The sequence below is a fragment of the Symsagittifera roscoffensis genome, chromosome 4 (assembly GCF_963678635.1).
Source record: "Symsagittifera roscoffensis chromosome 4, txSymRosc1.1, whole genome shotgun sequence".
NCBI lineage: Eukaryota > Metazoa > Xenacoelomorpha > Acoela > Convolutidae > Symsagittifera > Symsagittifera roscoffensis.
Genome location: NC_087065.1, coordinates 33,406,738 through 33,432,360, shown reverse-complemented (window position 1 = coordinate 33,432,360; position 25,623 = coordinate 33,406,738). Strand labels below are relative to the sequence as shown.

General features: G+C 38.0%; 3 protein-coding genes across 4 annotated transcripts in view; 1 reads left to right on the top strand and 2 right to left on the bottom strand.

Annotated features, from left to right (window-relative positions):
• LOC134845256 (T-complex protein 1 subunit eta-like) overlaps positions 1 to 25,623 on the top strand; it is a 297,982-nt gene that overhangs the window by 108,432 nt on the left and 163,927 nt on the right. The window contains exon 1 of one of the 2 annotated variants that reach the window (XM_063862195.1): positions 19,225 to 19,234. The exons of the other annotated variant lie outside the window; for it this stretch is intronic. The gene's annotated coding sequence lies outside the window, so the exon portion shown is untranslated. Of the gene's footprint in view, positions 1 to 19,224; positions 19,235 to 25,623 lie in introns of those variants that run through there. 2 annotated transcript variants of the gene reach the window in all.
• Positions 15,444 to 25,623, bottom strand: part of LOC134845261 (methylosome subunit pICln-like) — a 54,447-nt gene continuing 44,267 nt past the window's right edge. The window contains exons 2-6 of the mRNA XM_063862206.1: positions 19,922 to 20,070; positions 19,440 to 19,635; positions 18,973 to 19,147; positions 18,544 to 18,783; positions 15,444 to 15,735 (exon numbers count right to left, since the gene is read on the bottom strand). Of these exons, the coding sequence (XP_063718276.1) occupies positions 15,674 to 15,735; positions 18,544 to 18,783; positions 18,973 to 19,147; positions 19,440 to 19,635; positions 19,922 to 20,043 (795 nt within the window). The 5' untranslated portion in view covers positions 20,044 to 20,070 and the 3' untranslated portion in view covers positions 15,444 to 15,673. The remainder of the gene's footprint in view (positions 15,736 to 18,543; positions 18,784 to 18,972; positions 19,148 to 19,439; positions 19,636 to 19,921; positions 20,071 to 25,623) is intronic.
• LOC134845250 (cleavage and polyadenylation specificity factor subunit 1-like) lies at positions 20,239 to 24,837 on the bottom strand. The gene has a single exon (XM_063862179.1). The coding sequence runs from the start codon at positions 24,826 to 24,828 to the stop codon at positions 20,428 to 20,430; it is 4,401 nt and encodes a 1,466-aa protein (XP_063718249.1). The 5' UTR covers positions 24,829 to 24,837; the 3' UTR covers positions 20,239 to 20,427.

Sequence of the window (25,623 nt, the reverse complement as noted above, 5' to 3'; positions counted from 1 at the left end):
CCTATAAGAAAGCTCCAATACATTAAACTTATTAACTATAAAGTTGTCACGCAACGCCAAGAGAACTGGATCCCAACTAAACATAGACGCTCATTTCGAAAATACAAAAGAATAAAGTTCAATTTTTTCACAAACGTCAGCCAGAAAGAATGATACTCATTTCGAGCATCAAACACCATAATTTTCGTCATATTTTGCAATATAAATTTTCTAGAAATTTATGAATTTTTTCCGGAACTTTTTGACATTGAAACAATAAGTTGTTCCATCATCTTGAATCGATTTCGAAAAAAAAGTTCAAGCCTCAAATACATCAGAATAAAAATAACTGAAAATAATTTTACTCACTTTTAGTAATAAAAAACAACAAGAAAACAGGCATCCCAAAAAAAGAAAACGTTTTCCAAAAATTTATTTAAAGCTTCATTTTTTTCTCATCCAAGCTTTGGAGTGTGTGAAATATCTGAAATACATAAATTACCTTGATGTATCATTATGCAGTACTACTTTACAACCATTATGTGGTAAGGCTATTACGTCATTGATTTAGTACCTGCCAAAAGCGATGTAGCTTTGGACAGCCGTTGTTCATTTGTTAGTTAAGGTTCCATTTCTAACAAATTGATCGATTTAATTCAACTGATCTTTTAACTTCGTTTTAGTCTGATTTTAAGAAATAGTAAGCGTAGTTAGAACCCTCTTATTACCTTATTCATTTTAACCTCCGTACCTTAGTTGTCTAACTAAGACCTTTCAAGGAAATTCTTTACATGGCGTAGTCAACCGATTCGAACTTGGATTGGAAATTTTCTGGAATCATTCAAAAAACGAAATCCCAAGCGATTGAGAGAAATGGGCATAAAAGTTTCATCTGATCATCATAGCAAAAGAATCTGTAGATATTGACGATATCATTAACCAACTACAACGTGAACAATTACATGCTCATAACCTTGAACATTCAGCCGAGAACGAAGATGCTACACAGCGACAAAATAGAGAGGCGAGATACACAGCACTGCTAAACATTTCTATCGAAGAAATAAAAAGGCGCAGACAAGAAAACAATAATAAGTTCAACGACTACAAATTAGAGATATTGATAAGAAACTGAAATCCCAACTCTACTTGGCAATAGGCAAAGAGGGCCAAAAATGTTAAACCCATAAAAACACAGGGAAAAAATTCTGAATATAAATTTTGCCGAACTTTGGCAGTTGCTCAAAACAACATTTACATCAGGATCTAACTTTATTTACGAGCGCTTCAACTTTTTTTAGCAGACGCCAAAAGGACAACGAAAGCCTCGAAAAATTTCACGAAATTCTAGCAAAAAACTGTAGTTTCAGTCATTTGAAGGCAGAGCTGGTGAGGGAAGCTTTCATAATAATCATGAGGAAGATAGAAATACAACTGAAACTATGTATTGAATATTCAATTTCCGAACTCGTACTAGCTTACGTTTTAGTTCACGAAACGGGAACCCGAATACACCAACAGTATGTAAACACTCCAGCAGCATATTTCTCACATAGAAACACGAATTTTAAAACGAACCAATCTTAAACATAACAGAAACTGAGAAGTGCCAAAATTGTGGACGAATATTTAAGAAGGACATCTCATGGTATGCCCAGCCAGAGAAAGGTCATGTAACAACTGCGGACTAAATGGAAACTTCGCAAAACACTGCAGGAGCACTGGAAGACAACAAGTCCAAACGAATGTAGTCGAACAAACTAATACAGAGGCTGAAGGAACAAGCCAACACCAAGATACCAATGCTGAGCCAGAGTTTCAGGTCAATTTCGATGACTTCAGAATAATGGCAATAGGCGAAGAAAACAAATCAACATAAGGGACAGAGTAGAAGACGGCAATCGAACAGTACTGTCTCAAAAAGGCCAAGAAATAAAGATAATATTAAGAGTATCACTGGGAGATAACAACCCAATTGAAACAGAAATCCAAATAGATCAGCCAGTCCAGTATCATTTATGAAGAGATCTAAACGATCTACAAGATCAGAAACCGCTTCGTAAAAAAAGAACCAGTTGATCATACCACAAAACATGTTTATCAAGGATTCAGCAGCATCAAAAATGTCATGAGAAGAGTAGCTATAAAAATCCAGTCAAACAAATGTTCAGCTGACGATCAGAAGCTATTCATTACAGAGGGAGCTGAAAGAAATCTACTGGGAAACGATATTCTTCCTAACTTGGGTATCAAAGTTTCACAATTTCTTCACCCCTTCAAGCAGACAAACAGACCAAATCTACCTAGTTCAACTTTGCAGTACTGCTACTCAGTATGAAAATAAATTCGAATCAGAAGAACTCAACAACTCAACTGCGGAAAACGCCCAACAATGTGAGTGCAGAAAACTTATTCAGGCATCTTCCGAATATTACTACTAGAGTAGGTAGATCTAAGAATTTTAAAGTAAACACTTACTTTATAGACCCAGTAAAACCAATCCAGGTAAAAGGGAAACGAATCCCAAAACACTTACTTCCAAAAATAAAATTTTGCGTCGACCAACTTTTGAAAGATGGTCATATAGAAAAACCAACTAAATGATCGGAGGACTTTTTTATTAGCCCTATCGTTGTAATCGTTAAACGAGATGAATCCATTAAGGTGGCCCTCAACTCAAAAAAATTGAATAAACAAAAATACAGAAACCGATACCAAATGCCAAACCTCTTCGAACTAATAGACAATGTGGCACTTACAATTTTTTGAAAATCAGAAAACTCAGTTTGGTTCTCATCGTTAGACCTCAAGTATGCGTATAGTCAAATTCCACTGTCTTATCAAAATAGTAACCAAGGTAATTTTAATATTGTGGGCGGAGAAATTACAAGCTCATACCGTTTTGAGACCGGATTCTACGGACTGGGTGACATGCCCAACAAATTTCAACGTATTATGAACATATTAGTGGGGAAAATAGCAAACACACACTGATACCTAGACGTTACACTTATAGCTACTGTTGGAACAGCCTGCGATCACAGCAAAACTGTCTTAAAAATAATTAAAACAATAGACGACGAAGGCCTATTCAACAAATGGGAAAAATACAAGTTTTTAACACATGAGATTGAATGGCTGGACTTTAAAATAAACAATCTGGGAACCAAACCCATGTCACGCAAAGCCGACGCAATCACAAATCTCAAAGAATCAAAATGCATAAGACATTAGATCACTAATGAGATCAAAAAACCAGTTCAACAATTTCATATCTAATTAATGACACTCATCGCCGTTTAGAAACATAATGCAAAAAAAAAACATTTTTTTTTCTGGACGAAAGAACATCAAAAAGCGTTTTAATAAATAAAAACAGAAATTTCCAAAGCGGTCATGAATCACCATTTCGATGTATCAAGAGAAACTAGGGTTAAATGGGACGCTTCGCATACGGGACTAGGAGCTTCACTTGAACAAAATTACAACGGTGTCTGGAAAACCATAGCATTCGCATCGCGTTTTTCAAATGGAGCTGAGATAAAATCGAACTGCTAGGATTAGTCTGATCGTTAGACCATTGTAAAAATTAATTGCTGGGGTCCCAATTTAAATAAAAAACCGACCATAAAGCATTGATGGGAGCTCTAAGAGACGACCGTTACCCTAAAACAACTCAATCAAGACTAACTAGATGGGCTGACAAATTATTCCCGTACGACTTTTCAGTCGAACAGACGCCCGGTAGGGCTATGGGATTGGTAGACTACCTGTCACGCCGCCTTACAAATAAACCCACCCCCATCTTAGAAGACGACGAGAAAACTGTTTTTGCATGGGTGCACAAATTTGGAATTTTACTGGGCTTCGACAAAGCCACGCCTGATACTCAAGTAAAGGTTGATAGAGAACAATTCGCTCTCGATAGCGTTCAAAGTGTGAAAACTTGCTGCAATGTGATCGGCCACAAGCAAGAGAACAAAACAACGAAAGAAATCGAACGGGAACAAGTAATCCAACACGCTGCAGAACGGCTTGAAATCATTCACGACCAAACAAATTTCTACGGGTGTCAAAACTCATAATAGAACAGAAGTGTGTTCTCCAGAGTGTAAAAAACTCGACTTTGCAGTCAACGCTAAGCGTTTAAAATCTAACAAATACGATTAAACCAGAATGGAAACCACCAAAAACTCAGATACTATTGTCTATGATGTCCCTGTAATGATAACAATGTCTATGATATCCCTGTAAATAAACCCATTATTCCATCATCACCAAAAAGAAGGAACAACCGAAACCTAAATTATTCCCTTTTAAATGGCCAGAAAAAATCGACACTAATTTAATGGCGTTGTGAACATAAAGACATTATACTGAATAAGATTTTAAAAGCCATCTCCGAAAATAGAAAGCAAGATATTGCTCAATTGGGAAATTATTAGAAAAAATACATAGATAACCTACACAGTAACGCAGGCTGCTTATATTTTGACGGACGCTTAGTGATTCCAGCCTGTTTGAGAACACCCATAATATCACGCTTACAGGAGGCGCCCTCAGGAAAATTCGCTATGAAAAGGCTATCTCTCCAATATGCATGGTGGCCAAAAATCTACCGAGAAATTCAAGTACATGCGGAGAACTGTATTGAATGCGCCAAGGCCGGTAAGAATCTAAAACTCTTAATAGCTACTTCACAAATCGGAAAACTCCTTCCACTAGTCGAGCCAAATGAAGACATGGAACTAAATTTCGCCGGACAGCAGTTGTGTGGGGAACAAAAAAATACATCTTAGTATATGCTTTGACCGTTTCTCTAAATTCCCATCAGCTCAAATTACTTCCAGCACATCAGCAAGAACTTAAATAAACATCCTAAAAAATTACTTAACATTACACGGTATCCCACGAGATATCCGAGCAGAGCAAGGGTCCGCATTCATAGCCAAGGAAGTTAAAGAGTTTTGCCATGAACATAACATTATCTTAATCTTTATTCTGGTGGCGGATCACATTGAAGACGCCAAAACTGACAGATTTGATTCATCATCGGATGAATTTTCCAATGCAACAAAATACGTCTTACAAGTGCAGGATCGCCTATAAGAGTATTGGGAAAAGCTCAGAAACGAGCCGCATTAGGACTGATAAAACCAAATACACCATCTCAGTGTATTCACTCAGTGTATTAGGACTGATAAAACCGAATACACCATCTCAGTGTATACACCAACTCTACGAAAAACTGACAACCAGCCAAAGATATCAGTATTTCGTAGAGTTCAAAATATAAAAAAAAACATGACCCATACTACAAAAAACTCACGGATGAAACCATTAGAGAATCTGAACATACGGTAACACTTAAAAGCGGAAAAATTTTACATAAGTTTAATCAAACCATAAAGACAGATAAAGCCGACCTTCCCAGAAAACTAGTGAGTCCCAGAAAGAAGGACCAGCTTCTGAAGTTTTACGCTACAAAGGGCCCCAGAACAACTTCTAGAAAAATGGCCTTCAAGAGCTCTAGAAAAGTCAAGTCGCCCAAAATAAAGAGGCGACAATTGAAGAGCTAGACATTGCCCGCAAGAATCCCGCAATGTACAGCTCAACAGAAACACTTCTAAGAGAAGAGGGGGTTGAAAAAGCGAGATTGCGAGTAACCCTTGACCCAGAATTGTCACGACCAGAATCGGAAAAAAATCGTTACCATTCTCGATTCACCTACAGGACCTAACAACCAGCCAATCTAAGATGTTTCGTCTGGTGATGAATCGAGTGATCTCCAAGTTCTGAACAAAATCCAGGAAACTCTTCGCACTTCGACGTCTCAATCCTCTCCAGACAGGAAGAACGAAATACCAAAACTTGAACAACTGAGCCCCACTATCGACATAACAACACCTTCAACAATCTCGACTGCTAAGTTAGTATCGAGCAGCACTGAAAAAGTTGGATCACCAATTACTATTGATCAGGCAGCATCTGACACGAACACAACAATCATCTCGCCAATTCAAGTCGAACAGCCAGTTCCTAAAAAACCGATCATTGCCTCCAGCTTTAAGCCAATACCGCCAAAAATTATCGACTTAGATATCACGCCTCCCAACCCGACAACTTCAACTAAAGCTTCAAGCCCGGTAGCAATGAAATCGAAACGCATCACTTTCATGTCGGAAAAAGCTTCAGAGGCAGCCAAGAGAGAGGCTTCGTCTCCAATACACTCACCTCCACCGAAAAAGCATTCTGACCTAGTCAGATATAACACTACACCCCTACGTTCGAGACAGTCGCCGCACCTCCTGGCGGAGAAAGTCTTTACAAGCTTAGTTGAAGGCGAATCTGACGACCGACCTGGAGAGTTTGACTCATCGCCGATAATCACACCAAGAACTGACCCATTAGAGGCAGTCACAGTGGAGGAAGTACCCTTGACCACCAGTATGGTGGACTTGGCATCGCCTCGAGATGCATACACAAGTTCCGGCTCGACTGCTTGCCAAAACTCACCTAGAAGAAATACCTTTAATTCATACGTCGCGGCGGTCTCATTTAGCCCTTCAGATGCCCCATCGCATCATTCGGAAGTAAGCCTGGCCCCGGTGGAACAGTGGATTCACCGTGATTCTATCGCAGACATCATTGGCTTATTGGGACGCCCCATGAGCAGGATTGAACTAAGAGTATAGTCTACTCAAAAGGCTAAGAGAACCTAATTAGTTAAATTTCAAAGACTTTAAAAACTCGGCCGCTTAAATTTTTTAGTACACTTTTCTGTTCTCGTGGCTTCTTATAGTACTCTTACCGTTTATTTTTCTTATAGTCCGAGTTTGGAACTCTTACATTAATATAACTTAGTGCAAAATTTTTGTGTTGACATTTAGTTGTACGTTTGAGTTAAGTAGTTTGGACTTGTCGGCATTCAAGCTGTTTTTTTTATCTATACCGGTGCTAAAACTTTGTTTTATTTTACGACTATTCGTTATACGTTAAGTTCTTTTTTTGATCATGTCATGCAGATGGAAAGGAAAAATGTTTTTATTAATCTTTGCAGTAAATGCTCAAAGGGGTATGTGAAATATCTGATAAAAATTACCTTGACGTATCTTTATGCAGTGCTGCTTTGCAACAATTGTGTTAGGGCTTTTACGTCACTGATTTAGTACCTGGCAAACGCGATTTAGCTTTTGGACAGCCATTGTTCATTTGTTAGTTAAGTTTCCATTTTTAACAACTTGACCAATTTAATTCAACTGATCTTTCAACTTCGTTTCATTCTAACTTTAAGAATTAGTTAGCGTAGTTATAACCCTCTTGATACCTTATTGATTTTAACCTCCGTACCTTAGTTGTTTAACTAAGACATTTCTGAGGGAACTCTTTACAGAGTGTATAAAAAATTCCTAAAAAACGATCAAACCTTCTAGAAAACGGTCGTAAGTCTTTCCAAAATCAATAACTGTTTTCTGCAAAACGCAGATTGTAGTCGTTCGAGCGGAGACTATTCCCATAACCGGGTTTCTTGATTGAATACAACATGAGAATTGGCAGGACAATTTTCGTATAAAGTTTTCGAAAAACTGTCAAAACTTCCAAACTTTGACTGATTTAAAGGCCATTAATTTTTCCTTAGACAAACTAGGCATAGCCAGTTATGAAGCTGGACTTTCAAAAATTTGTTGTTCAAATTAAACTTAATATATCAGATTTAGCAGAATAGTTAGCGAGAAAAGACCAAAAAACGGTCAACAAATCAAAAATTTGGCATTGTCGAGAATCAAAACTTTCTCTGTGAAAACATAGGAAGTAGCCGCTTATGCAGATATTCAAGCAACCTGATTTTTTTTAATTCGGTCAAATATCTCAGATTTGGAAGGGTAATTGTAGAAAAAAGCCAAAAACGGTCAAAAAATCAAATTTTTTAAAACTTTTCTGAGGGCCATACAGAGGGAGCTGAAAGAAATCTACTGGAAAACGATATTCTTCCTAACTTAGGTATCAAAGTTTCACAACTTCCCGCCCCTTCAAGCAGACAAACAGACCAAATCTACCTAGTTCAACTTTGCAGTACTGCTACTCAGTATGAAAATAAGTTCGAATCAGAAGAACTCACCAACTCAACTGCGGAAAACGCCCAACAATGTGAGTGCAGAAAACTTATTCAAGCATCTTCCGAATATTACTACTAGAGTAGGTAGATCTAAGAATTTTAAAGTAAACACTTACTTTATAGACCCAGTAAAACCAATCCAGGTAAAAGGGAAACGAATCCCAATACACTTACTTCCAAAAGTAAAATTATGCGTCGACCAACTTTTGAAAGATGGTCATATAGAAAAACCAACTTAATGATCGGACGACTTTTTTTATTAGCCCTATCGTTGTAATCGTTAAACGAGATGAATCCATTAAGGTGGCCCTCAACTCAAAAAAATGAATAAACAAAAATACAGAAACCGATACCAAATGCCAAACCTCTTCGAACTAATAGACAATGTGGCACTTATTTTACGACTATTCGTTATACGTTAAGTTCTTTTTTTGATCATGTCATGCAGGTGGAAAGGAAACATGTTTTTATTAATCTTTGCAGTGAATGCTCAAAGGGGTATGTGAACTATCTGATAAAAATTACCTTGACGTATCTTCATGCAGTGCTTTATGCAGTTGTTTAACTAAGACATTTCTAAGGGAACTCTTTACAGAGTGTATAAAAAATTCCTAAAAAACGATCAAACCTTCTAGAAAACGGTTGTAAGTCTTTCAAAAATCATTAACTGTTTTCTGCAAAACGCAGATTGTAGCCGTTCGAGCGGAGACGATTCCCATAACCGGGTTTCTTCATTGAACAACATGAGAATTGGCAGGACAATTTTCGTATAAAGTTTTCAAAAAACTGTCAAAACTTCCAAACTTTGACTGATTTAAAGTCCATTAATTTTTCCTTAGACAAACTAGGCATAGCCAGTTATGAAGCTGGACTTTCAAAAATTTGTTGTTTAAATTAAACTTAATATATCAGATTTAGCAGAATAGTTAGCGAGAAAAGACCAAAAAACGGTCAACAAATCAAAAATTTGGCATTGTCGAGAATCAAAACTTTCTCTGTGAAAACATAGGAAGTAGCCGCTTATGCAGATATTCAAGCAACCTGATTTTTTTAAATTCGGTCAAATATCTCAGATTTGAAGGGTAATTGTAGAAAAAAGCCAAAAACGGTCAAAAAATCAAATTTTTTAAAACTTTTCTGAGGGCCATACAGAGGGAGCTGAAAGGAATATACTGCAAAACGATATTCTTCCTAACTTAGGTATCAAAGTTTCACAACTTCCCGCCCCTTCAAGCAGACAAACAGACCAAATCTACCTAGTTCAACTTTGCAGTACTGCTACTCAGTATGAAAATAAATTCGAATCAGAAGAACTCACCAACTCAACTGCGGAAAACGCCCAACAATGTGAGTGCAGAAAACTTATTCAAGCATCTTCCGAATATTACTACTAGAGTAGGTAGATCTAAGAATTTTAAAGTAAACACTTACTTTATAGACCCAGTAAAACCAATCCAGGTAAAAGGGAAACGAATCCCAATACACTTACTTCCAAAAGTAAAATTATGCGTCGACCAACTTTTGAAAGATGGTCATATAGAAAAACCAACTTAATGATCGGACGACTTTTTTATTAGCCCTATCGTTGTAATCGTTAAACGAGATGAATCCATTAAGGTGGCCCTCAACTCAAAAAAATGAATAAACAAAAATACAGAAACCGATACCAAATGCCAAACCTCTTCGAACTAATAGACAATGTGGCACTTATTTAACGACTATTCGTTATACGTTAAGTTCTTTTTTTGATCATGTCATGCAGGTGGAAAGGAAACATGTTTTTATTAATCTTTGCAGTGAATGCTCAAAGGGGTATGTGAACTATCTGATAAAAATTACCTTGACGTATCTTCATGCAGTGCTTTATGCAGTTGTAAAACTAAGACATTTCTAAGGGAACTCTTTACAGAGTGTATAAAAAATTCCTAAAAAACGATCAAACCTTCTAGAAAACGGTTGTAAGTCTTTCAAAAATCATTAACTGTTTTCTGCAAAACGCAGATTGTAGCCGTTCGAGCGGAGACGATTCCCATAACCGGGTTTCTTGATTGAACACAACATGAGAATTGGCAGGACAATTTTCGTATAAAGTTTTCAAAAAACTGTCAAAATTTCCAAACTTTGACTGATTTGAAGGCCATTATTTTTTCCTTAGACAAACTAGGCATAGCCAGTTATGAAGCTGGACTTTCAACAATCTGTTGTTTCAATTAAACTTAATATATCAGATTTAGCAGAATAGTTAGCGAGAAAAGACCAAAAAACGGTCAACAAATCAAAAATTTGGCATTGTCGAGAATCAAAACTTTCTCAGTGAAAACAAAGCAAGTAGCCGCTTATGCAGCAGATATTCAAGCGACCTGGTTTTTTTTTTAATTCGGTCAAATATCTCAGATTTGGAAGGGTAATTGTCAAAAAAAGCCAAGAACGGTCAAAAAATCAAATTTTTTAAAACTTTTCTGAGGGCCATACAGAGGGAGCTGAAAGAAATCTACTGGGAAACGATATTCTTCCTAACTTAGGTATCAAAGTTTCACATTTTTCCGCCCCTTCAAGCAGACAAACAGACCAAATCTACCTAGTTCAACTTTGCAGTACTGCTACTCAAGTATGAAAATAAATTCGAATCAGAAGAATTCACCAACTCAACTGCGGAAAACGCCCAATAATGTGAGTTCAGAAAACTTATTCGAGCAACTTCCGAATATTACTACTAGAGTAGGTAGATCTAAGAATTTTAAAGTAAACACTTACTTTATAGACCCAGTAAAACCAATCCAGGTAAAAGGGAAACGAATCCCAATACACTTACTTCCAAAAGTAAAATTATGCGTCGACCAATTTTTGAAAGATGGTCATATACAAAAGCCAACTAAATGATCAGAGGAATTTTTTATTAGCCCTATCGTTGTAACCGTTAAACGAGATGAATCCGTTAAGGTGGCCCTCAACTCAAAAAAATTGAATAAACAAAAAACACAGAAACCGATACCAAATGCCAAACCTCTTCGAACTAATAGACAATGTGGCACTTACAATTTTTTGAAAATCAGAAAACTCAGTTTGGTTCTCATCGTTAGACCTCAAGTATGCGTATAGTCAAATTCCACTGTCTTATAAAACTAGTAACCAAGGTAATTTTATTATTGTGGGCGGAGAAATTACAAGCTCATACCGTTTTGAGACCGGATTTTACGGACTGGTTGACATGCCCAACAAATTTCAACGTATTATGGACATATTAGTGGGAAAAATAGCAAACACACACTGATACCTAGACGTTACACTTATAGCTACTGTTGGAACAGCCTGCGATCACAGCAAAACTGTCTTAAAAATAATGAAAACAATAGACGACGAAGGCCTATCCAACAAATGGGAAAAATGCAAGTTTTTAACACATGAGATTGAATGGCTGGACTTTAAAATAAACAATCTGGGAACCAAACCCATGTCACGCAAAGCCGACGCAATCACAAATCTCAAAGAATCAAAATGCATAAGACATTAGATCACTAATGGGATCAAAAAACCAGTTCAACAATTTCATATCTAATTAATGACACTCATCGCCGTTTAGAAACAATGCAAAAAAAAAACATTTTTTTTTCTGGACGAAAGAACATCAAAAAGCGTTTTAAAAAATAAAAACAGAAGTTTCCAAAGCGGTAATGAATCACCATTTCGACGTATCAAGAGAAACTAGGGTTAAATGGGACGCTTCGCATACGGGACTAGGAGCTTCACTTGAACAAAATTACAACGGTGTCTGGAAAACCATAGCGTTCGCATCGCGATTTTCAAATGGAGCTGAGATAAAATAGAACTGCTAGGATTAGTCTGATCGTTAGACCATTGTAAAAATTAATTGCTGGGGTCCCAATTTAAATAAAAAACCGACCATAAAGCATTGATAAAGCTCTAGGAGACGACCGTTACGCTTAAACAACTCAATCAAGACTAACTAGATTGGCTGACAAATTATTCCGTACGACTTTTCAGTCGAACAGACGCCCGGTAGGGCTATGGGATTTGTAGACTACCTGTCACGCCAACTTACAAATAAACCCACCCCCATCTTAGAAGACGACGAGAAAATTGTTTTCGCATGGGTGCATAATATTGGAATTTTACTGGGCTTCGACAAAGCCACGCCTGATACTCAAGTAAAGATTGATAGAGAACAATTCGCTCTCGATAGCGTTCAAAGTGTGAAAACTTGCTGCAATGTGATCGGCCACAAGCAAGAGAACAAAACAACGAAAGAAATCGAACAGGAACAAGTAGTCCAACACGCTGCAGAATAGCTTGAAATCATTCACGACCAAACTAACTTCTACGTGTGTCAAAACTCATGATAGAACAAAAGTGTGTTCTCCAGAGTGTAAAAAACTCGACTTTGCAGTCAACGCTAAGCGTTTAAAATCTATTGAATACGATTAAACCAGAATGGAAACCACCAAAAACTCAGATTCTATTGTCTATGATGTCCCTGTAATGATATCAATGTCTATGATATCCCTGTAAATAAACCCATTATTCCATCATCACCAAAAAAGAGGGAACAATCGAAACCTAAATTATTCCCTTTTAAATGGCCAGAAAAAATCGACACCAAAATAATGGCGGTGTGAACATAAAGACATTATACTGAATATGATTTTAAAAGCCATCTCCGAAAATAGAAAGCAAGATAATGCTCAATTGGGAAATTATTAGAAATTATTTTGACGGCTGCTTATATTTTGACGGACGCTTAGTGATTCCAGCCTCTTTGAGAGCACCCATAATATCACGCTTACAGGAGGCGCCCTCAGGACAATTCGCTATGAAAAGGCTATCTCTCCAATATGCATGGTGGCCAAAAATCTACCGAGAAATTCAAGTACATGCGGAGAACTGTATTGAATGCGCCAAGGCCGGTAAGAATCTAAAACTCTTAATAGCTACTTCACAAATCGGAAAACTCCTTCCACTAGTCGAGCCAAATGAAGACACGGAACTAGATTTCGCCGGACAGCAGTTGTGTGGGGAACAAAAAAATACATCTTAGTATATGCTTTGACCGTTTCCCTAAATTCCCATCAGCTCAAATTACTTCCAGCACATCAGCAAGAACTTAAATAAACATCCTACAAAATTACTTAACATTACATGGTATCCCAAAAGATATCCGAGCAGAGCAAGGGTCCGGATTCATAGCCAAGGAAGTTAAAGAGTTTTGCCATGAACATAACATTATCTTAATCTTTATTCTGGTGGCGGATCACATTGAAGACGCCGAAACTGACAGATTTGATTCATCATCGGATGAATTTTCCAATTCAACAAAATACGTCTTACAAGCGCAGGATCGCCTATAAGAGTATCGGGAAAAGCTCAGAAACGAGCCGCTTTAGGACTGATAAAACCGAATACACCATCTCAGTGTATTCACTCAGTGTATTAGGACTGATAAAACCGAATACACAATCTCAGTGTATACACCAACTCTACGAAATACTGACAACCAGCCAAAGGTATCAGTATTTCGTAGAGTTCAAAATATAAAAAAAAACATGACCCATACTACATAAAACTCACTGATGAAACCAGCTGGACTTTCAAAAATTTGTTGTTTCAATTAAACTTAATATATCAGATTTAGCAGAATAGTTAGCGAGAAAAGACCAAAAAACGGTCAACAAATCAAAAATTTGGCATTGTCGAGAATCAAAACTTTCTCTGTGAAAACATACGAAGTAGCCGCTTATGCAGCAGATATTCAAGCGACCTGATTTTTTTAATTCGGTCAAATATCTCAGATTTGGAAGGGTAATTGTCGAAAAAAGCCAAAAACGGTCAAAAAATCTGATATGGCAGGGTAATTTTTGAGAATAATCAAAAAGTTTAAAAAACGGTCAAAAAATCAAAAGCTCGACTTTTCCGAGGGCGAAAATTTTTTTGTGTGAAAATTTTTGTGAGTGGCCGGTAATGCATGGGAGTTTTCAACTACCCATTTTCTCCATTGAATCTATAATACCAAATTTGAATAAAAAATTAGAATAATCCGAGGGCCAAAACTGCATAAAAAAATTTGGATGTAGCCCCTTTTGCAGGGAGCTTTTCAAAACCATTTGATTCATTTAAACCAAAAACTCAGATTTGATACGAAAAAATAAATTTCAACAAACCGATTGATAAACACACAACCGACTTGAAACGTGCGAAGGAGAAGAAGGTTAAAATTTTGGTTTACTTCAAAAATTATCCTCGGGCCAAGTTATTTCGGCATATTTTTTATCGGCTTAACAACCTGAATTTCAGACGTTTCAAGTTGAAACGACTTAAAATCAGGTGATTGGGCCGATAAAAAACACCGAAATAATTTGGCACTGCGCTATTTTTTAGCAAAACAAAAAAAAAGAAATACGAAGTCATGATTAGTAAAATTACAAACTTTAGAAATAAATCAAAACTAAAAGCAACATTAAAAAAAGCGCAGCAAAAAACGACTCCAAGACGTGACAACTAACCCGACAACAGATAAGCAGACAACTAATTAGCCGACAAATTTTCCCGTTTGAAAAAAAAACAGGTCCTGCTCAGATTCGAATCCAGGACCTTAGACGTCCCAGGCATTTTCGTTAGAGATAAGTTTTAAGAAATTTGAATAATTATTAAGCAAGGAACCACTACAGATGAGTCGAGTCGAGTCCGGAAGAGTCCTGTGAACAATGTTATTTACGGAAAAAGTATAGGACCCGATTGCAATACCGTTGCTTATTGCAAAGGTAACTATTCGTATACTGAAAATCGTTTTAAAAAGGTGCTTAAAAGATGGGTCTGATTTTTCAGGGTATGAATCGCTTTTCAGGTTAAATTGATGAGAACCAGACCTACTAATTTAGTTGAACAATTTTCACAAGTTCTGAGAAGAAATGCATGCACTACAAGCTGTTTAATTTATGGCTTTTCCCACTAAGTTCTTTGATTTTATATAATTGCTTTGAATTTAAAAAATATGGTAGTCTTCATAACGTACTCATTTGTCACGTTAAACAATAACCTTTCCAAACCCAGATGTCTATTATACATCCTTTCGGAATACGACGAATTTAGCCATGATAGCCTGTAGAACTATTATGAAAAAAATATAAACGAATTAAGGTGGGCGTGAAATTAGCTCAAGTGATTTCTATGAAAATTAATAACCATATTCTTACGTAAGTCTTACATGGGCTTTATAGTAATTAAGGAGAGCTCCAATTTTTTGATAATTCACAGCCCACCCCCTCCAGAAAACCTAGATCCCCTCGCTTTGAACTATATAACACAATTCATACGCTTTGCCGAAAACTGATTTCAGTAGAAGACAAACAATTTTGAATTTCTAACCAACAGTCATATTTTATAATTGCAATCACTGATGCAAAATTCTGCATTAAACAAATAATCAAACTCGCGTCGGTCAAATAAACAATTTATTTGAGTCATTTGGTTTTTTCCGTGGAAAGGAACAAACAGCTTTCATTTCCTTTCAAACGACACTTTTCGGACGTAATCTGGCTAGCATGCATTAAAAACTTCAGACTGTAATCACTGTTCATGTTGCTGTTCCATTTCCATGCCCTCTGGTTCTAATCCATCGCCATTGGATGCTGAAACATTCGCGCAATTTTGGTTTGAACTCAGTCGACGAGTGATAGTGCTTTAAACTATCCGGACATGAACAAAATTAGAAATTTTAAATGCATTTTTCTCAAACTGGATTAGACAAAAAGTAAAGAGAACAAAAAATTGCTCAGCATTTTACAGCATGAGTATGATGCAATTTACTTACGAATTTCGGATCAAAAACTTTCCCCAAAACTGGGTCGTTGACTTTTTTAAAGTCGATCAAGAATCACGCAAAAACTACCAAAGTACTTGATGAGAAAATTAAATCAAAAAGAGCCTCCTACAAGGCCCAACAAAGTTCTAAAGGGAAAAAATTCTCCAAAAACCTATATAAGAGAAAGTGTTTTTCCTTGGTAGCCAAAAACGTGATTTTTACTAAATAAAACCCAAAACTTTAAATGTTTTTTTTTGCAAATTATTGGAGATTTTACCCTTCTAGAACTTTGAGCTGAGTAAAAACCACTTTTCGATATAATTTTTTCTCAATTAACTCGGTAGTTACAGCGTATTTCTCGGTCAACTTAAAAAATTGAAAGTGCCCCATTTTTGGGGTAAAATTTTGGCTCCGAATTAAATTGCACCATATCACTTTTGGTGAAATTCCAAGTATATTTCATTTTCATCAGTTTTGTCATATTCTAACCCAACTTGAGAAAAACGCCTTTGAAGTTTCCAATGTTGCTCGTTTTGCCTGGATAATTTAAACACAGGCGAAATTGCACTTCGCATACACAAGCAAAAATATGACCGATAACGATACTGGGAAAAATTGAATGAGTAAAACTTTGAGTCTACAAAATTTCTTTATAGATACACGCCAATTGTGCGTCTACATAAATGCTAAGTGACACAAGCCAATTATGACGCATTACCAGTACCAGTCAATTTAAAAAAATTACCAACTAAAATGCCTCAATTTATAGAGCGGATGCATTTTAGCTAGTATACAAAAAAGTTCATTAAAAATCTGTGACCTTGCTCAGGTTCGACCAATCTTATTTTGTTGCTGGTCTCCTTCCCTACCTCTACACTACACTACAGATCCATGATACCTTGAAGCTAAAGTGCTATTTGTAACAATAGTGTGTGTCAATATCCATCCTTAGCATTGGCTGTACTTAATAGCTGGTTATTAATCAAAATGAACACATTTTGTCGCAACAATATTCGCGTCACAACAACATTTGCGATTTAGGTTGAAGAAAAAAAGTTCCTACTATAACACAAGCTTTGCTGGTGTAACCAGAACTGTAGTTTTTTTGAAGGCTGACAATTTTTCTGAACAAATTGACTTCATAAGCCTTGGACTCTTTGGTTTTTTTGCGAAACTTCTGATGTGAATCTAGATAGTAGAAGGTAATTTAGTTAACATCAAAGCTCAAGTAACATATTCAATTAATGTTATTGAATTGGGGGTTCTCCCTTTGGTACTATTTCACATCAAACTTTTGCTGTCCAACCCTAAAATTTTCGAAAGACCCCAATTTATACGAACTTTGAGTAAGGAGCGCGCACCGAAAAAGAAAAATTATTGGTCAAACTTTATTGAAAAAACAAAATATATGGCCTTCGAATCTAACGAACAATTTATGATTGACATTTTTTGATAAAACTAGAGGCCAGCAAAAGCTGGAAATACCCGTTTGATAATTTTGACTTTTTTAAACTGATGAGTAAGGGAAAGGGAAAATTTCAAAAACTGGGCTTCACCCAAAACATCAGTTGGTTTTCTAATAAAATAACTAGAAGTGAATTTTCTTGAGTTCGATTTGGCAGGATAACCTTCGAGAAAATCAAGAAGTTTCAAAAAACGGTCAAAAAATAGAAAATTTGAATTTCCGATGGTCATAACTTTTTGTTTTAAGAAACTGGGTGTAGCCGCTTATACAGGGGAGCTTCCCACAACCCGTTCTACCTATTGAAACCAAAATCTCAGATTTGGGAGGGTACTTTTCAAGAAAAATCAAAAAATTCGAAAAAAAACCGGTCAAAATCGTAAATTTGACTTTTCTGAGGGTCATTACTTTTTGTTTGAAAAAATTTGGGCGTATTCGCTACTGCAGGGGAGCTTCCCACAACCTGTTCTATCCGTTGAAACCAAAATGTCAGATTTGAAAGGGTAGTTTTCGAGAAAATTTAAAATATTCAAAAATTTGGGTCAAAGATTCCCCCACACACACTTTTTCGAAAGCTGTAGAAAGTGATGTAAGGTAAAAAAAAAAAGATACAAGTGAATTGAGTGGGCACACAGGTGAGTGGTCGGACTTTCCATTGGTACCACTTTTTTGAAAATCGGCAGGGTAGATTTGGAGAAAAATTGAAAAAAAAAAAATTCCAAAGCGTCAAAAAAAAAAAAGTAATTAAATAAAAAATCCAATCCCATACATTTTTTTAATACCTGTTTTAATCAAACAGTAAATTAATTCAATTTGAGAAAGCTGGATGAATTGGTAAAGTTTGTATTCCGCGGGAAAAACTGGTTTTTCGTGGCCTTTACACTTTGGCTGCTCGATAAAGGAGTTTGATTCACAAAGAACTTAAACCGCGAAAAAATTGAGCTTGAACAATTTTCAAGACTTTATTGAAAAAAAAACAATCTGACCTATAAAAGAATCTTCGCTACGTTCATCGACTCTTGACGTTGACAGGCAATCGTTTCGAGATCGAATCATTCTCAGAAAAAAATTGGAAATTTTATACGGCTCTGTTGACTACGCTGGAATGAGTCCTAAATACACTGAAGATCTTCGTTTGATCTAAACGATAAATTGCATTTTCCGTTCAAGAACCTGTGTTTGACTGGGGTTCGGGTGCTGCTGGTGTTGTGGTGGCAGTATTGGTAGTAAAATCTATATGCACTTGTTGTCCTGCTTGGAGTTGTCTCAAAATGTCATCCGAGAACTGTCCATCCGAGGAGAAAAATTGTTCCATGCCAGATGGAGGAGCACCCACTTCGATATCTTCCGTGTGTGATAAAGGGATTATTGCTTGGTCGCCAGATCCAAATTCCGGCATGAAGTCACATTCGCCTAAACAGGTTCACCAAAAAATTACATCGACAAAAGAAAGGAGCGACATACAAACCAAACTGTTCGTTAGCTCAAGGTTATTTTCTGGAACGAATTTTTTTCGTTTGATTCACTGATGATCGTTTCCATGAAAAAATGTTCATTTCTTTAAATTGGCGAGGAAACTTCGTGTGTGTTGATTTGACTTACCTTCATCTTCCTCTCCACTGTATTCGTTCATTGTGGGGTCTGGGTGAAGCTCCTGGCACTGATTCATTGCCTGGAACATTGGCTCCAGATCCAGCACATTATCCGGACAGAAACGCACTTCGCAGCAAGTGTCATCCTCTGCGTCTAAGTTACTACCGTTCTCGCTTTTTTCGTCCTGAAACAACTCTTCCGTTTTTGTTTCTTTGCGCTGGTGCGTTCCTCGCCCGGTTTTACTTATGAAATCAGGTTTTACTTATGAAATCACTTGCAAACCAAAATTATAATTTGCAAATCATAGCATAGGGGGAAATTCGAGTCCGCAATTTTGTGCTTGCAGTACCTTCATCACTATCATTTACATGGCATAAAGAGAAACCCTCTTATTCAATTCCAGCTCCCTCAAAAGGAGAAACCGTATGTCCTGAAGAGAAAAATCGTTCACCTAAAGATAACAGTAATGCACTGACCTCTTCGTCCTCATTCTGTGCCATGTCTGCATGTCTTGATTGCGTTCGTTGGGAAGTGGGAAGGAGGTGTCCTTCGACCATGAGGAATAGACAGTCTTTGCTGAAGGCGTTCTTGTCTCTAGAGATTGCATGCAGCTGGATGTTGGGGTAGTACAGTTCAAATCCAGTCCCATCTACATTTTGCCACACCACATTGCTGCAACGAATGGTAAGAGCTCATCAATATCGGATTTTCATACCATCAAATTAGTAGAAGGTAAAGGTCTAAAAGTTGCTTTAACGAAGGCTTAAGAATTTAATCTTTGTCATATATTGATGAAATTTACGATAGCATGATAAAAACTTCATTAACCCCAATTATCTGAGTCTAAATTGTCCAAAAACACTCAGACTGATTTAAATTTAGACTGACATACAGACTGACTGAATTTGAATATGTCATCAATGTAGTATCAGAGTGAGTTGTGCGACCGATAGCTTACTCTTCTGTGATGTAGACTACGCCTTTGCCTAGACATGTCTGGTCTACGAATACTTCCGTATTCTGCTCTTGATGATGAATCTTTGCAGTCTGCGCAGGTGCTGTTACATACCCAAGAGCCATCTCTTGAAAACTCAATCAATAGATCTAAAATAAACGGCATTGCAAAAACAACCAATATTTTTTTTGTCATTTTCTGTGCCCTCAAAAGAAAACCAGCGCAGACTTGCATTTTACAGCAAAAGGTACAACTCTGCAACTGGCTTTTACGTATATATTCCAGTTGCATTAGTAAGGCCGGTCCGAAATGAGGAACGATGTTTTTGCTTTTTTTTCATTATCTCACACCATAATCACTTGGAAATTGAATTTTCGAAACAAGGAAAAAATAACAGATAAATCACTGCGATGACGAGGTTTAGTTTTCATTCATCCATAAAATATTCAATAAACTATCAAAACGAAAGAGGTACACCAAATTAAATCGATCGATGGTAGAATACTGCATCAAAACACACACGTGCAGTGGTGTACTTCTGCCAGGTCGTCCAGGATATAGTGCATGTCTATTCCGATTCTGTCCGCGATCTCCAACTTCTCCGGCAAACTTAGAGAGGGGAACTGGAAAATCAAATCCCCGTCCACTATTCCTTTACTCGAGTTGGCCAAGAGTCTCCATCCCTCCAATGGATACCTATATGCTTTTGGGTTGAGACCGGCTGATTGCACTAATACACTGTACATTGTATTTTGCAGCATGCGCAGACGTCTATAGAGCTTCTCTTGAACCGGAAGCACATATCCCAGCGCACCGTCCAGTGTGCCGAAGTAGGACACCATTTTGTTATCCAGCTCTTTCAGTTTTCGTTGGTCGTTTTGTTGAGTATGGAAGAAGAGAGATTTGCACTTGATGTTGACGAAAGAGTTGATTTTGCAACCAGCGTTGAAATCGACCATCTTGACCAGTCTCTGACCCGAGTGGCTCTCCTTCAACTCCGGCTGATACATGAGGAGATTCAGATTGCACTTAGTGTCCGAGACTAGGAAGCCCATTAGCTTGTTGTCGACTAGAAATGTAGAAGCCATACTTTCTACTCGGCGCGTGTCTTTACTGATTAAGCTGAACGCCTTCGTTTTAGGGTCAAATTTGTGCAAAATAATGCTCTTGTAAATATCGTTACTGAGCACAAAACTTTTCATGGTGTGAATTCCTAGGGTAAAAGGAGTTGCATCTACGAAAGCGCAGGCTGTAAACTTTTGATACTGGAAAGTGTGAATAAATATTTTCTGTCCCGATGATGACACCAGGAAGCCCTCAACAGCATTTATTGCTGTAATCGGTCCTTTCTGCTCATGTTCGCAAATTAGTCTCAGATTGAATTTCTTTTTCGTGGTGTTGCCCTTCTCGATGTCCTCCTCTGTTGGTTTCTGAACAGTCAAGTCAAACATTCTGATCCAACCTCTACATGGCAGCTCCTCCCCGTACACTTGACTGCATCCGATCACAACATACTCCTGCAGAGCGGATCTCTCGCCTTCGTTGGCCAGCTTGACACACTTGAGAGCAGTGATGTGGTCCCACTCCTCTGACTCCCAACTGACGTCCGGTTCAAACTGCCATGAGTCCGGTTGCATTACCCTTAAGGCGAACTTAGTTATAGTAGGATAGACGTAGTTCTCATCGCGCTCCAGCAACTCCGGGTCCAATTTGTCCAGAACTAGTCTGGGCATCCTATTTACTGGCTCTGTACAGGTGGTCACCACACAGTACGCCTTCGTCTGCAAGTGATAAGAAACATGTTGTACAGTGGCCTTGATATTGATCTTCCTCGTTGGCCAGTACGCGTCATAGTCCCAATTAGAGGGCAACAAAGCAATTCTAAGTTGGTTCTTTTGGGTGAAGTATAAGAAACCAGCCGGGCAGTTTATATTGTTCAGATTGGCGTAATTTATTATTGCACCGTCATGCCACATGATATGGGGTCGAAGCAAGCCTTTGTCGGTCATCAGAATCCACAGTGGATGGAACCCACAAACGAACACCCCGTGGTAGCCAGATACGTTTTCAACCACTCGTATTCTCTGAACTAGTCTGGCTACGGTGGATTTCGGAATTGGATATCCATCCTCAGACAAGAGAACTTCCTCTTCTTCTTGTGCTCCCGGCAGCCCAGTGTAAAGAGCAGGAGTTTTCTTAGACACTCTTCGCTCGCCCAAGTATTGGTGCATTAGAGTGTCGTGACAGAACTTATGCAGAGATACTTGCAGAGTTCCCTGGGGTTGTGTCGTCACTGACTCCTTGATCTCATAAATCACCAATTCGTCATTCAGTAAAGCAAAAAGATGAGGTCGACATTTGTTCGGACCAAGACCCACAATTAACAATTCGTTGATGGGAAACTTATTTGTTCGCAGGTCTTCTCCTAAAAGGTGGCTTTCGGTTTTTATTTCTACGTGATTACCAGACACAGGAATAGATCTTTTAGCATGATAAAACTTCTGAATTGTGAAACATGGCTTCAGATCTGGGAGAGAGAGTACTTGCAGCATACCATTTTGCAGTCCCACTGCACACCAATAAGTCGGAGAAACTTGTGACACTTTTGGATATTTGAAGACATTTGCTTTCTTGTCTTCAGATGGTTCTGATTTGACCTTAGAGATCCCAGAAAACACCTGAGAAAGGTCAATTTGGGACTTCTCTCCGAAGAGAAGTTCTTCTTCTTGTTCTACTGTCAGTTCATTGGTACCCTCTTGAACTTTGGAGCTTTGGCTCAGTAAGGTTTTTCCAGATGATACTGGATTGGCTACTTTCTGGCCAACAGCAAACAATTCGCTGACATCTTTATATAAACACCCACTTGTTACAAGGAACCCACTTTGATGATCACAATCTTTTTTCAAAAACGTCAGCTCCACACTTTTCATTTCATCTGGTTTACGTTTCATCTGCACTATGTGGAACTTCCCAGTAGATGTTAGAAGAAAGATGAAAAGGTCAGTGACCGAAACGTAAACTATGGGTGAGTCAGCAGGATCTAGACTCAACATGGATTTCAGCAACGTGTGCTCCAGCAAAACTACCTTGGTTGGTGTTACTTGAATGGAGAGGTTCTTATCGACATTGCCAGCAAATATGGTTGTTTCGTTGTAGATGAAACCACTCTGTTCCACCTCGTTGATCTCTTCCCGCGTCTCCAGAATGGCGGTTGAGTCATTTCGGGCCAGGATGAGACATGAGTGTCTCTGATTTCCTTTCTCATCCACTTCGGATCCCATGGTCGTCCAGAGATCTATGTAGTTGGGCAACTCAAACGTCGTGATCAAGGTAGGTTTGATGGTCTTCTGTAGAATCGTGATGGCGCCATTCTTGTCATGTCCGCTTCCTACTAGCAACTCACTCTCTACGTCAGTGGAGTTTTGAGCCAGACCTTCCGAGATGTAAAGAGATTCTCCCACGGTCGTCTTTCCAATGGGGCCAATGTTCAAAATGCTATCACACACTTCTAAGTTGTACGAGTAGATGACTTGTGCAATACTCTCAGACTGTAAAATAGCTTCCCCGTAGATCTCATGATCAATCTCATCGGGCGCAACTTCCATGTAGTCCGCTACTGTGTTTAGGCGACGCTTTTTGTTGGCTGGCTGCTTGTGTGGTGTACGTGATAAGGCTGTGTTTCTAATTCGACCAACAGGCGCCAGAGATTTAGAGTAATAGAGCAACAGAGAGTTGGCTAGTCTAGAACCTAGAAATATATAGTTGTCTCCTAGATGAACAATGCAGCATGTTAAAACACTAGTGGCTGCTTTCTGGAAATTAAATGACTTCACTGCTCGCATTTCATCTGTTAGAAGTGTGATGATGTGAATGTCGCCCGTTTTCAGAATCACAGCAACTTTGTCTGACTCCAGGAGACACATTCTGCATGTGTCAAACGCTATCTTCTCTTCATAAGCTGCAGTGAGCAGGAAATCGGTTGTTCCTCTAGCTAGACTGTTGGTCATTACCCCATAAGGAGGTATACTCTGGTTCAAGTAAATCAGAACATTCGCGCCAAACACAAGTGAGCCTCCGATTGGTTTAGGAACTGCTAGTAGCTTGAAACAGTCAAATGGCAGCCCACTTTGTGACCAAATGATTGGATAAGCTTGATGTGTCAAATTGAGAGACATGGTAATCATTGCAACAGTATCTTTTCTCGTCGCCAATCTACCTGGCCACGTTTGAATGGGTTGGTACAAAATCTGCAAAGTAGGTTCAAAGTAACCGTGTAGAAACTGCATGTCAAGAACATTGGCAACAGGTTCTTCCAATTCAAACAGAAGCATTTCAAAACTAGCTAGGGTTCTGTAGATTTGCAGGAAATGCTCCGTGGCTGAAGTTCCTCTGTCATCCTGCAGTTCTTTTTTGAGAGGAATGATGACAACTTTGCTACCATGTGCCACAAATGCAGCACATCTCATCTCAGGATCCACTCTAATTTCAGGCAGCGTCGGTCTATCACACAAGGTAGCTTCACTTTCGTCATAGTCGTAGAGCGACAGAGGTCGGATGTCATTTGAAATGGGATCATAGCAGAGTAACACGCAAAGCGCAGGCTTCAAAGTGACAATAAGCGCATCAGTTATATCTTGTTCGCCGTCTGGCTGTGCACTTCGCCTTACAACTGCAACTGAGACCACATTTCCGAACAGTCTGTAGGAAGCAACTTGTTCTAATTTGGCACGAGAATTGAACGAGGAGGTTGTCTCCGACGAGTCCCGACATCCCAGTCGATACACTATCATCTGATTGGCCCCGAATGTGATGAGTTGTTTGTACTTGAGAGTAGTGAAATAGCACCACACGCCATGCTCCACTGAAGTAACCGGATGGTTTACATGGAATATTGCATGCATGGACGTCATCACGCACCTGAAACTTCAAGAAGTAGCCAACAGGATGTTCTAAACATCAGATTCGCCACATGCTCAAATTGACCATTCTCAAAAAGCACACGACCTAAGTCAATGAAAGTGCACTTCATTCATTAACACTCGAAAACGTATAAGCGTCGGTGAAACGGCAACAATCGGTGAAACGGCAACAACTGATGTATATCACCTGTTCGTATATAACGCAGTGATGCCCCATATTACAATTTAATTATCAATTATTTCAACCAAGCCGTTTTAACAAAATGAACCAAAATTAAAAACGAGGCGTCAGTCTTGCTCCAAAATTGTCAAAAAAAACTCATTTTTACTTGTATAAAAATAGCATCACTTCTTGTAACTCAATTAATTGCATCAATAGGAACAAGTAAAATCGTTTAGTTTCGATCATGTAGTCTAGATCTATGACATATTTAATGAGTGTTTAATTAGAAAGAAAAGTACTATACAAGAACCTTCAAAAAACTGACACTCATATCAAAAAATTTCGTAAATGAAAAAAATCGAAAATTTGAATAAATTGTTAAAGCAAATTATCAGAACCCAAAAAAATCCTCGGACAAAATTATTTCGGTCTATCCCTAACACACCTCATTTTCCGACCTTTTTCAATCAGAATGAACTCATAAACTGAACTAACGTATTTTCCATTCAGATGAAAAAAAAATACATTTTTTTATTGTTCTTCAGCACTAACTTAAAAACAATGATCAAATTTAAAAAGTACGATTGCTCATACAATTTTGCTACATGACCAAGCAGTGAGAA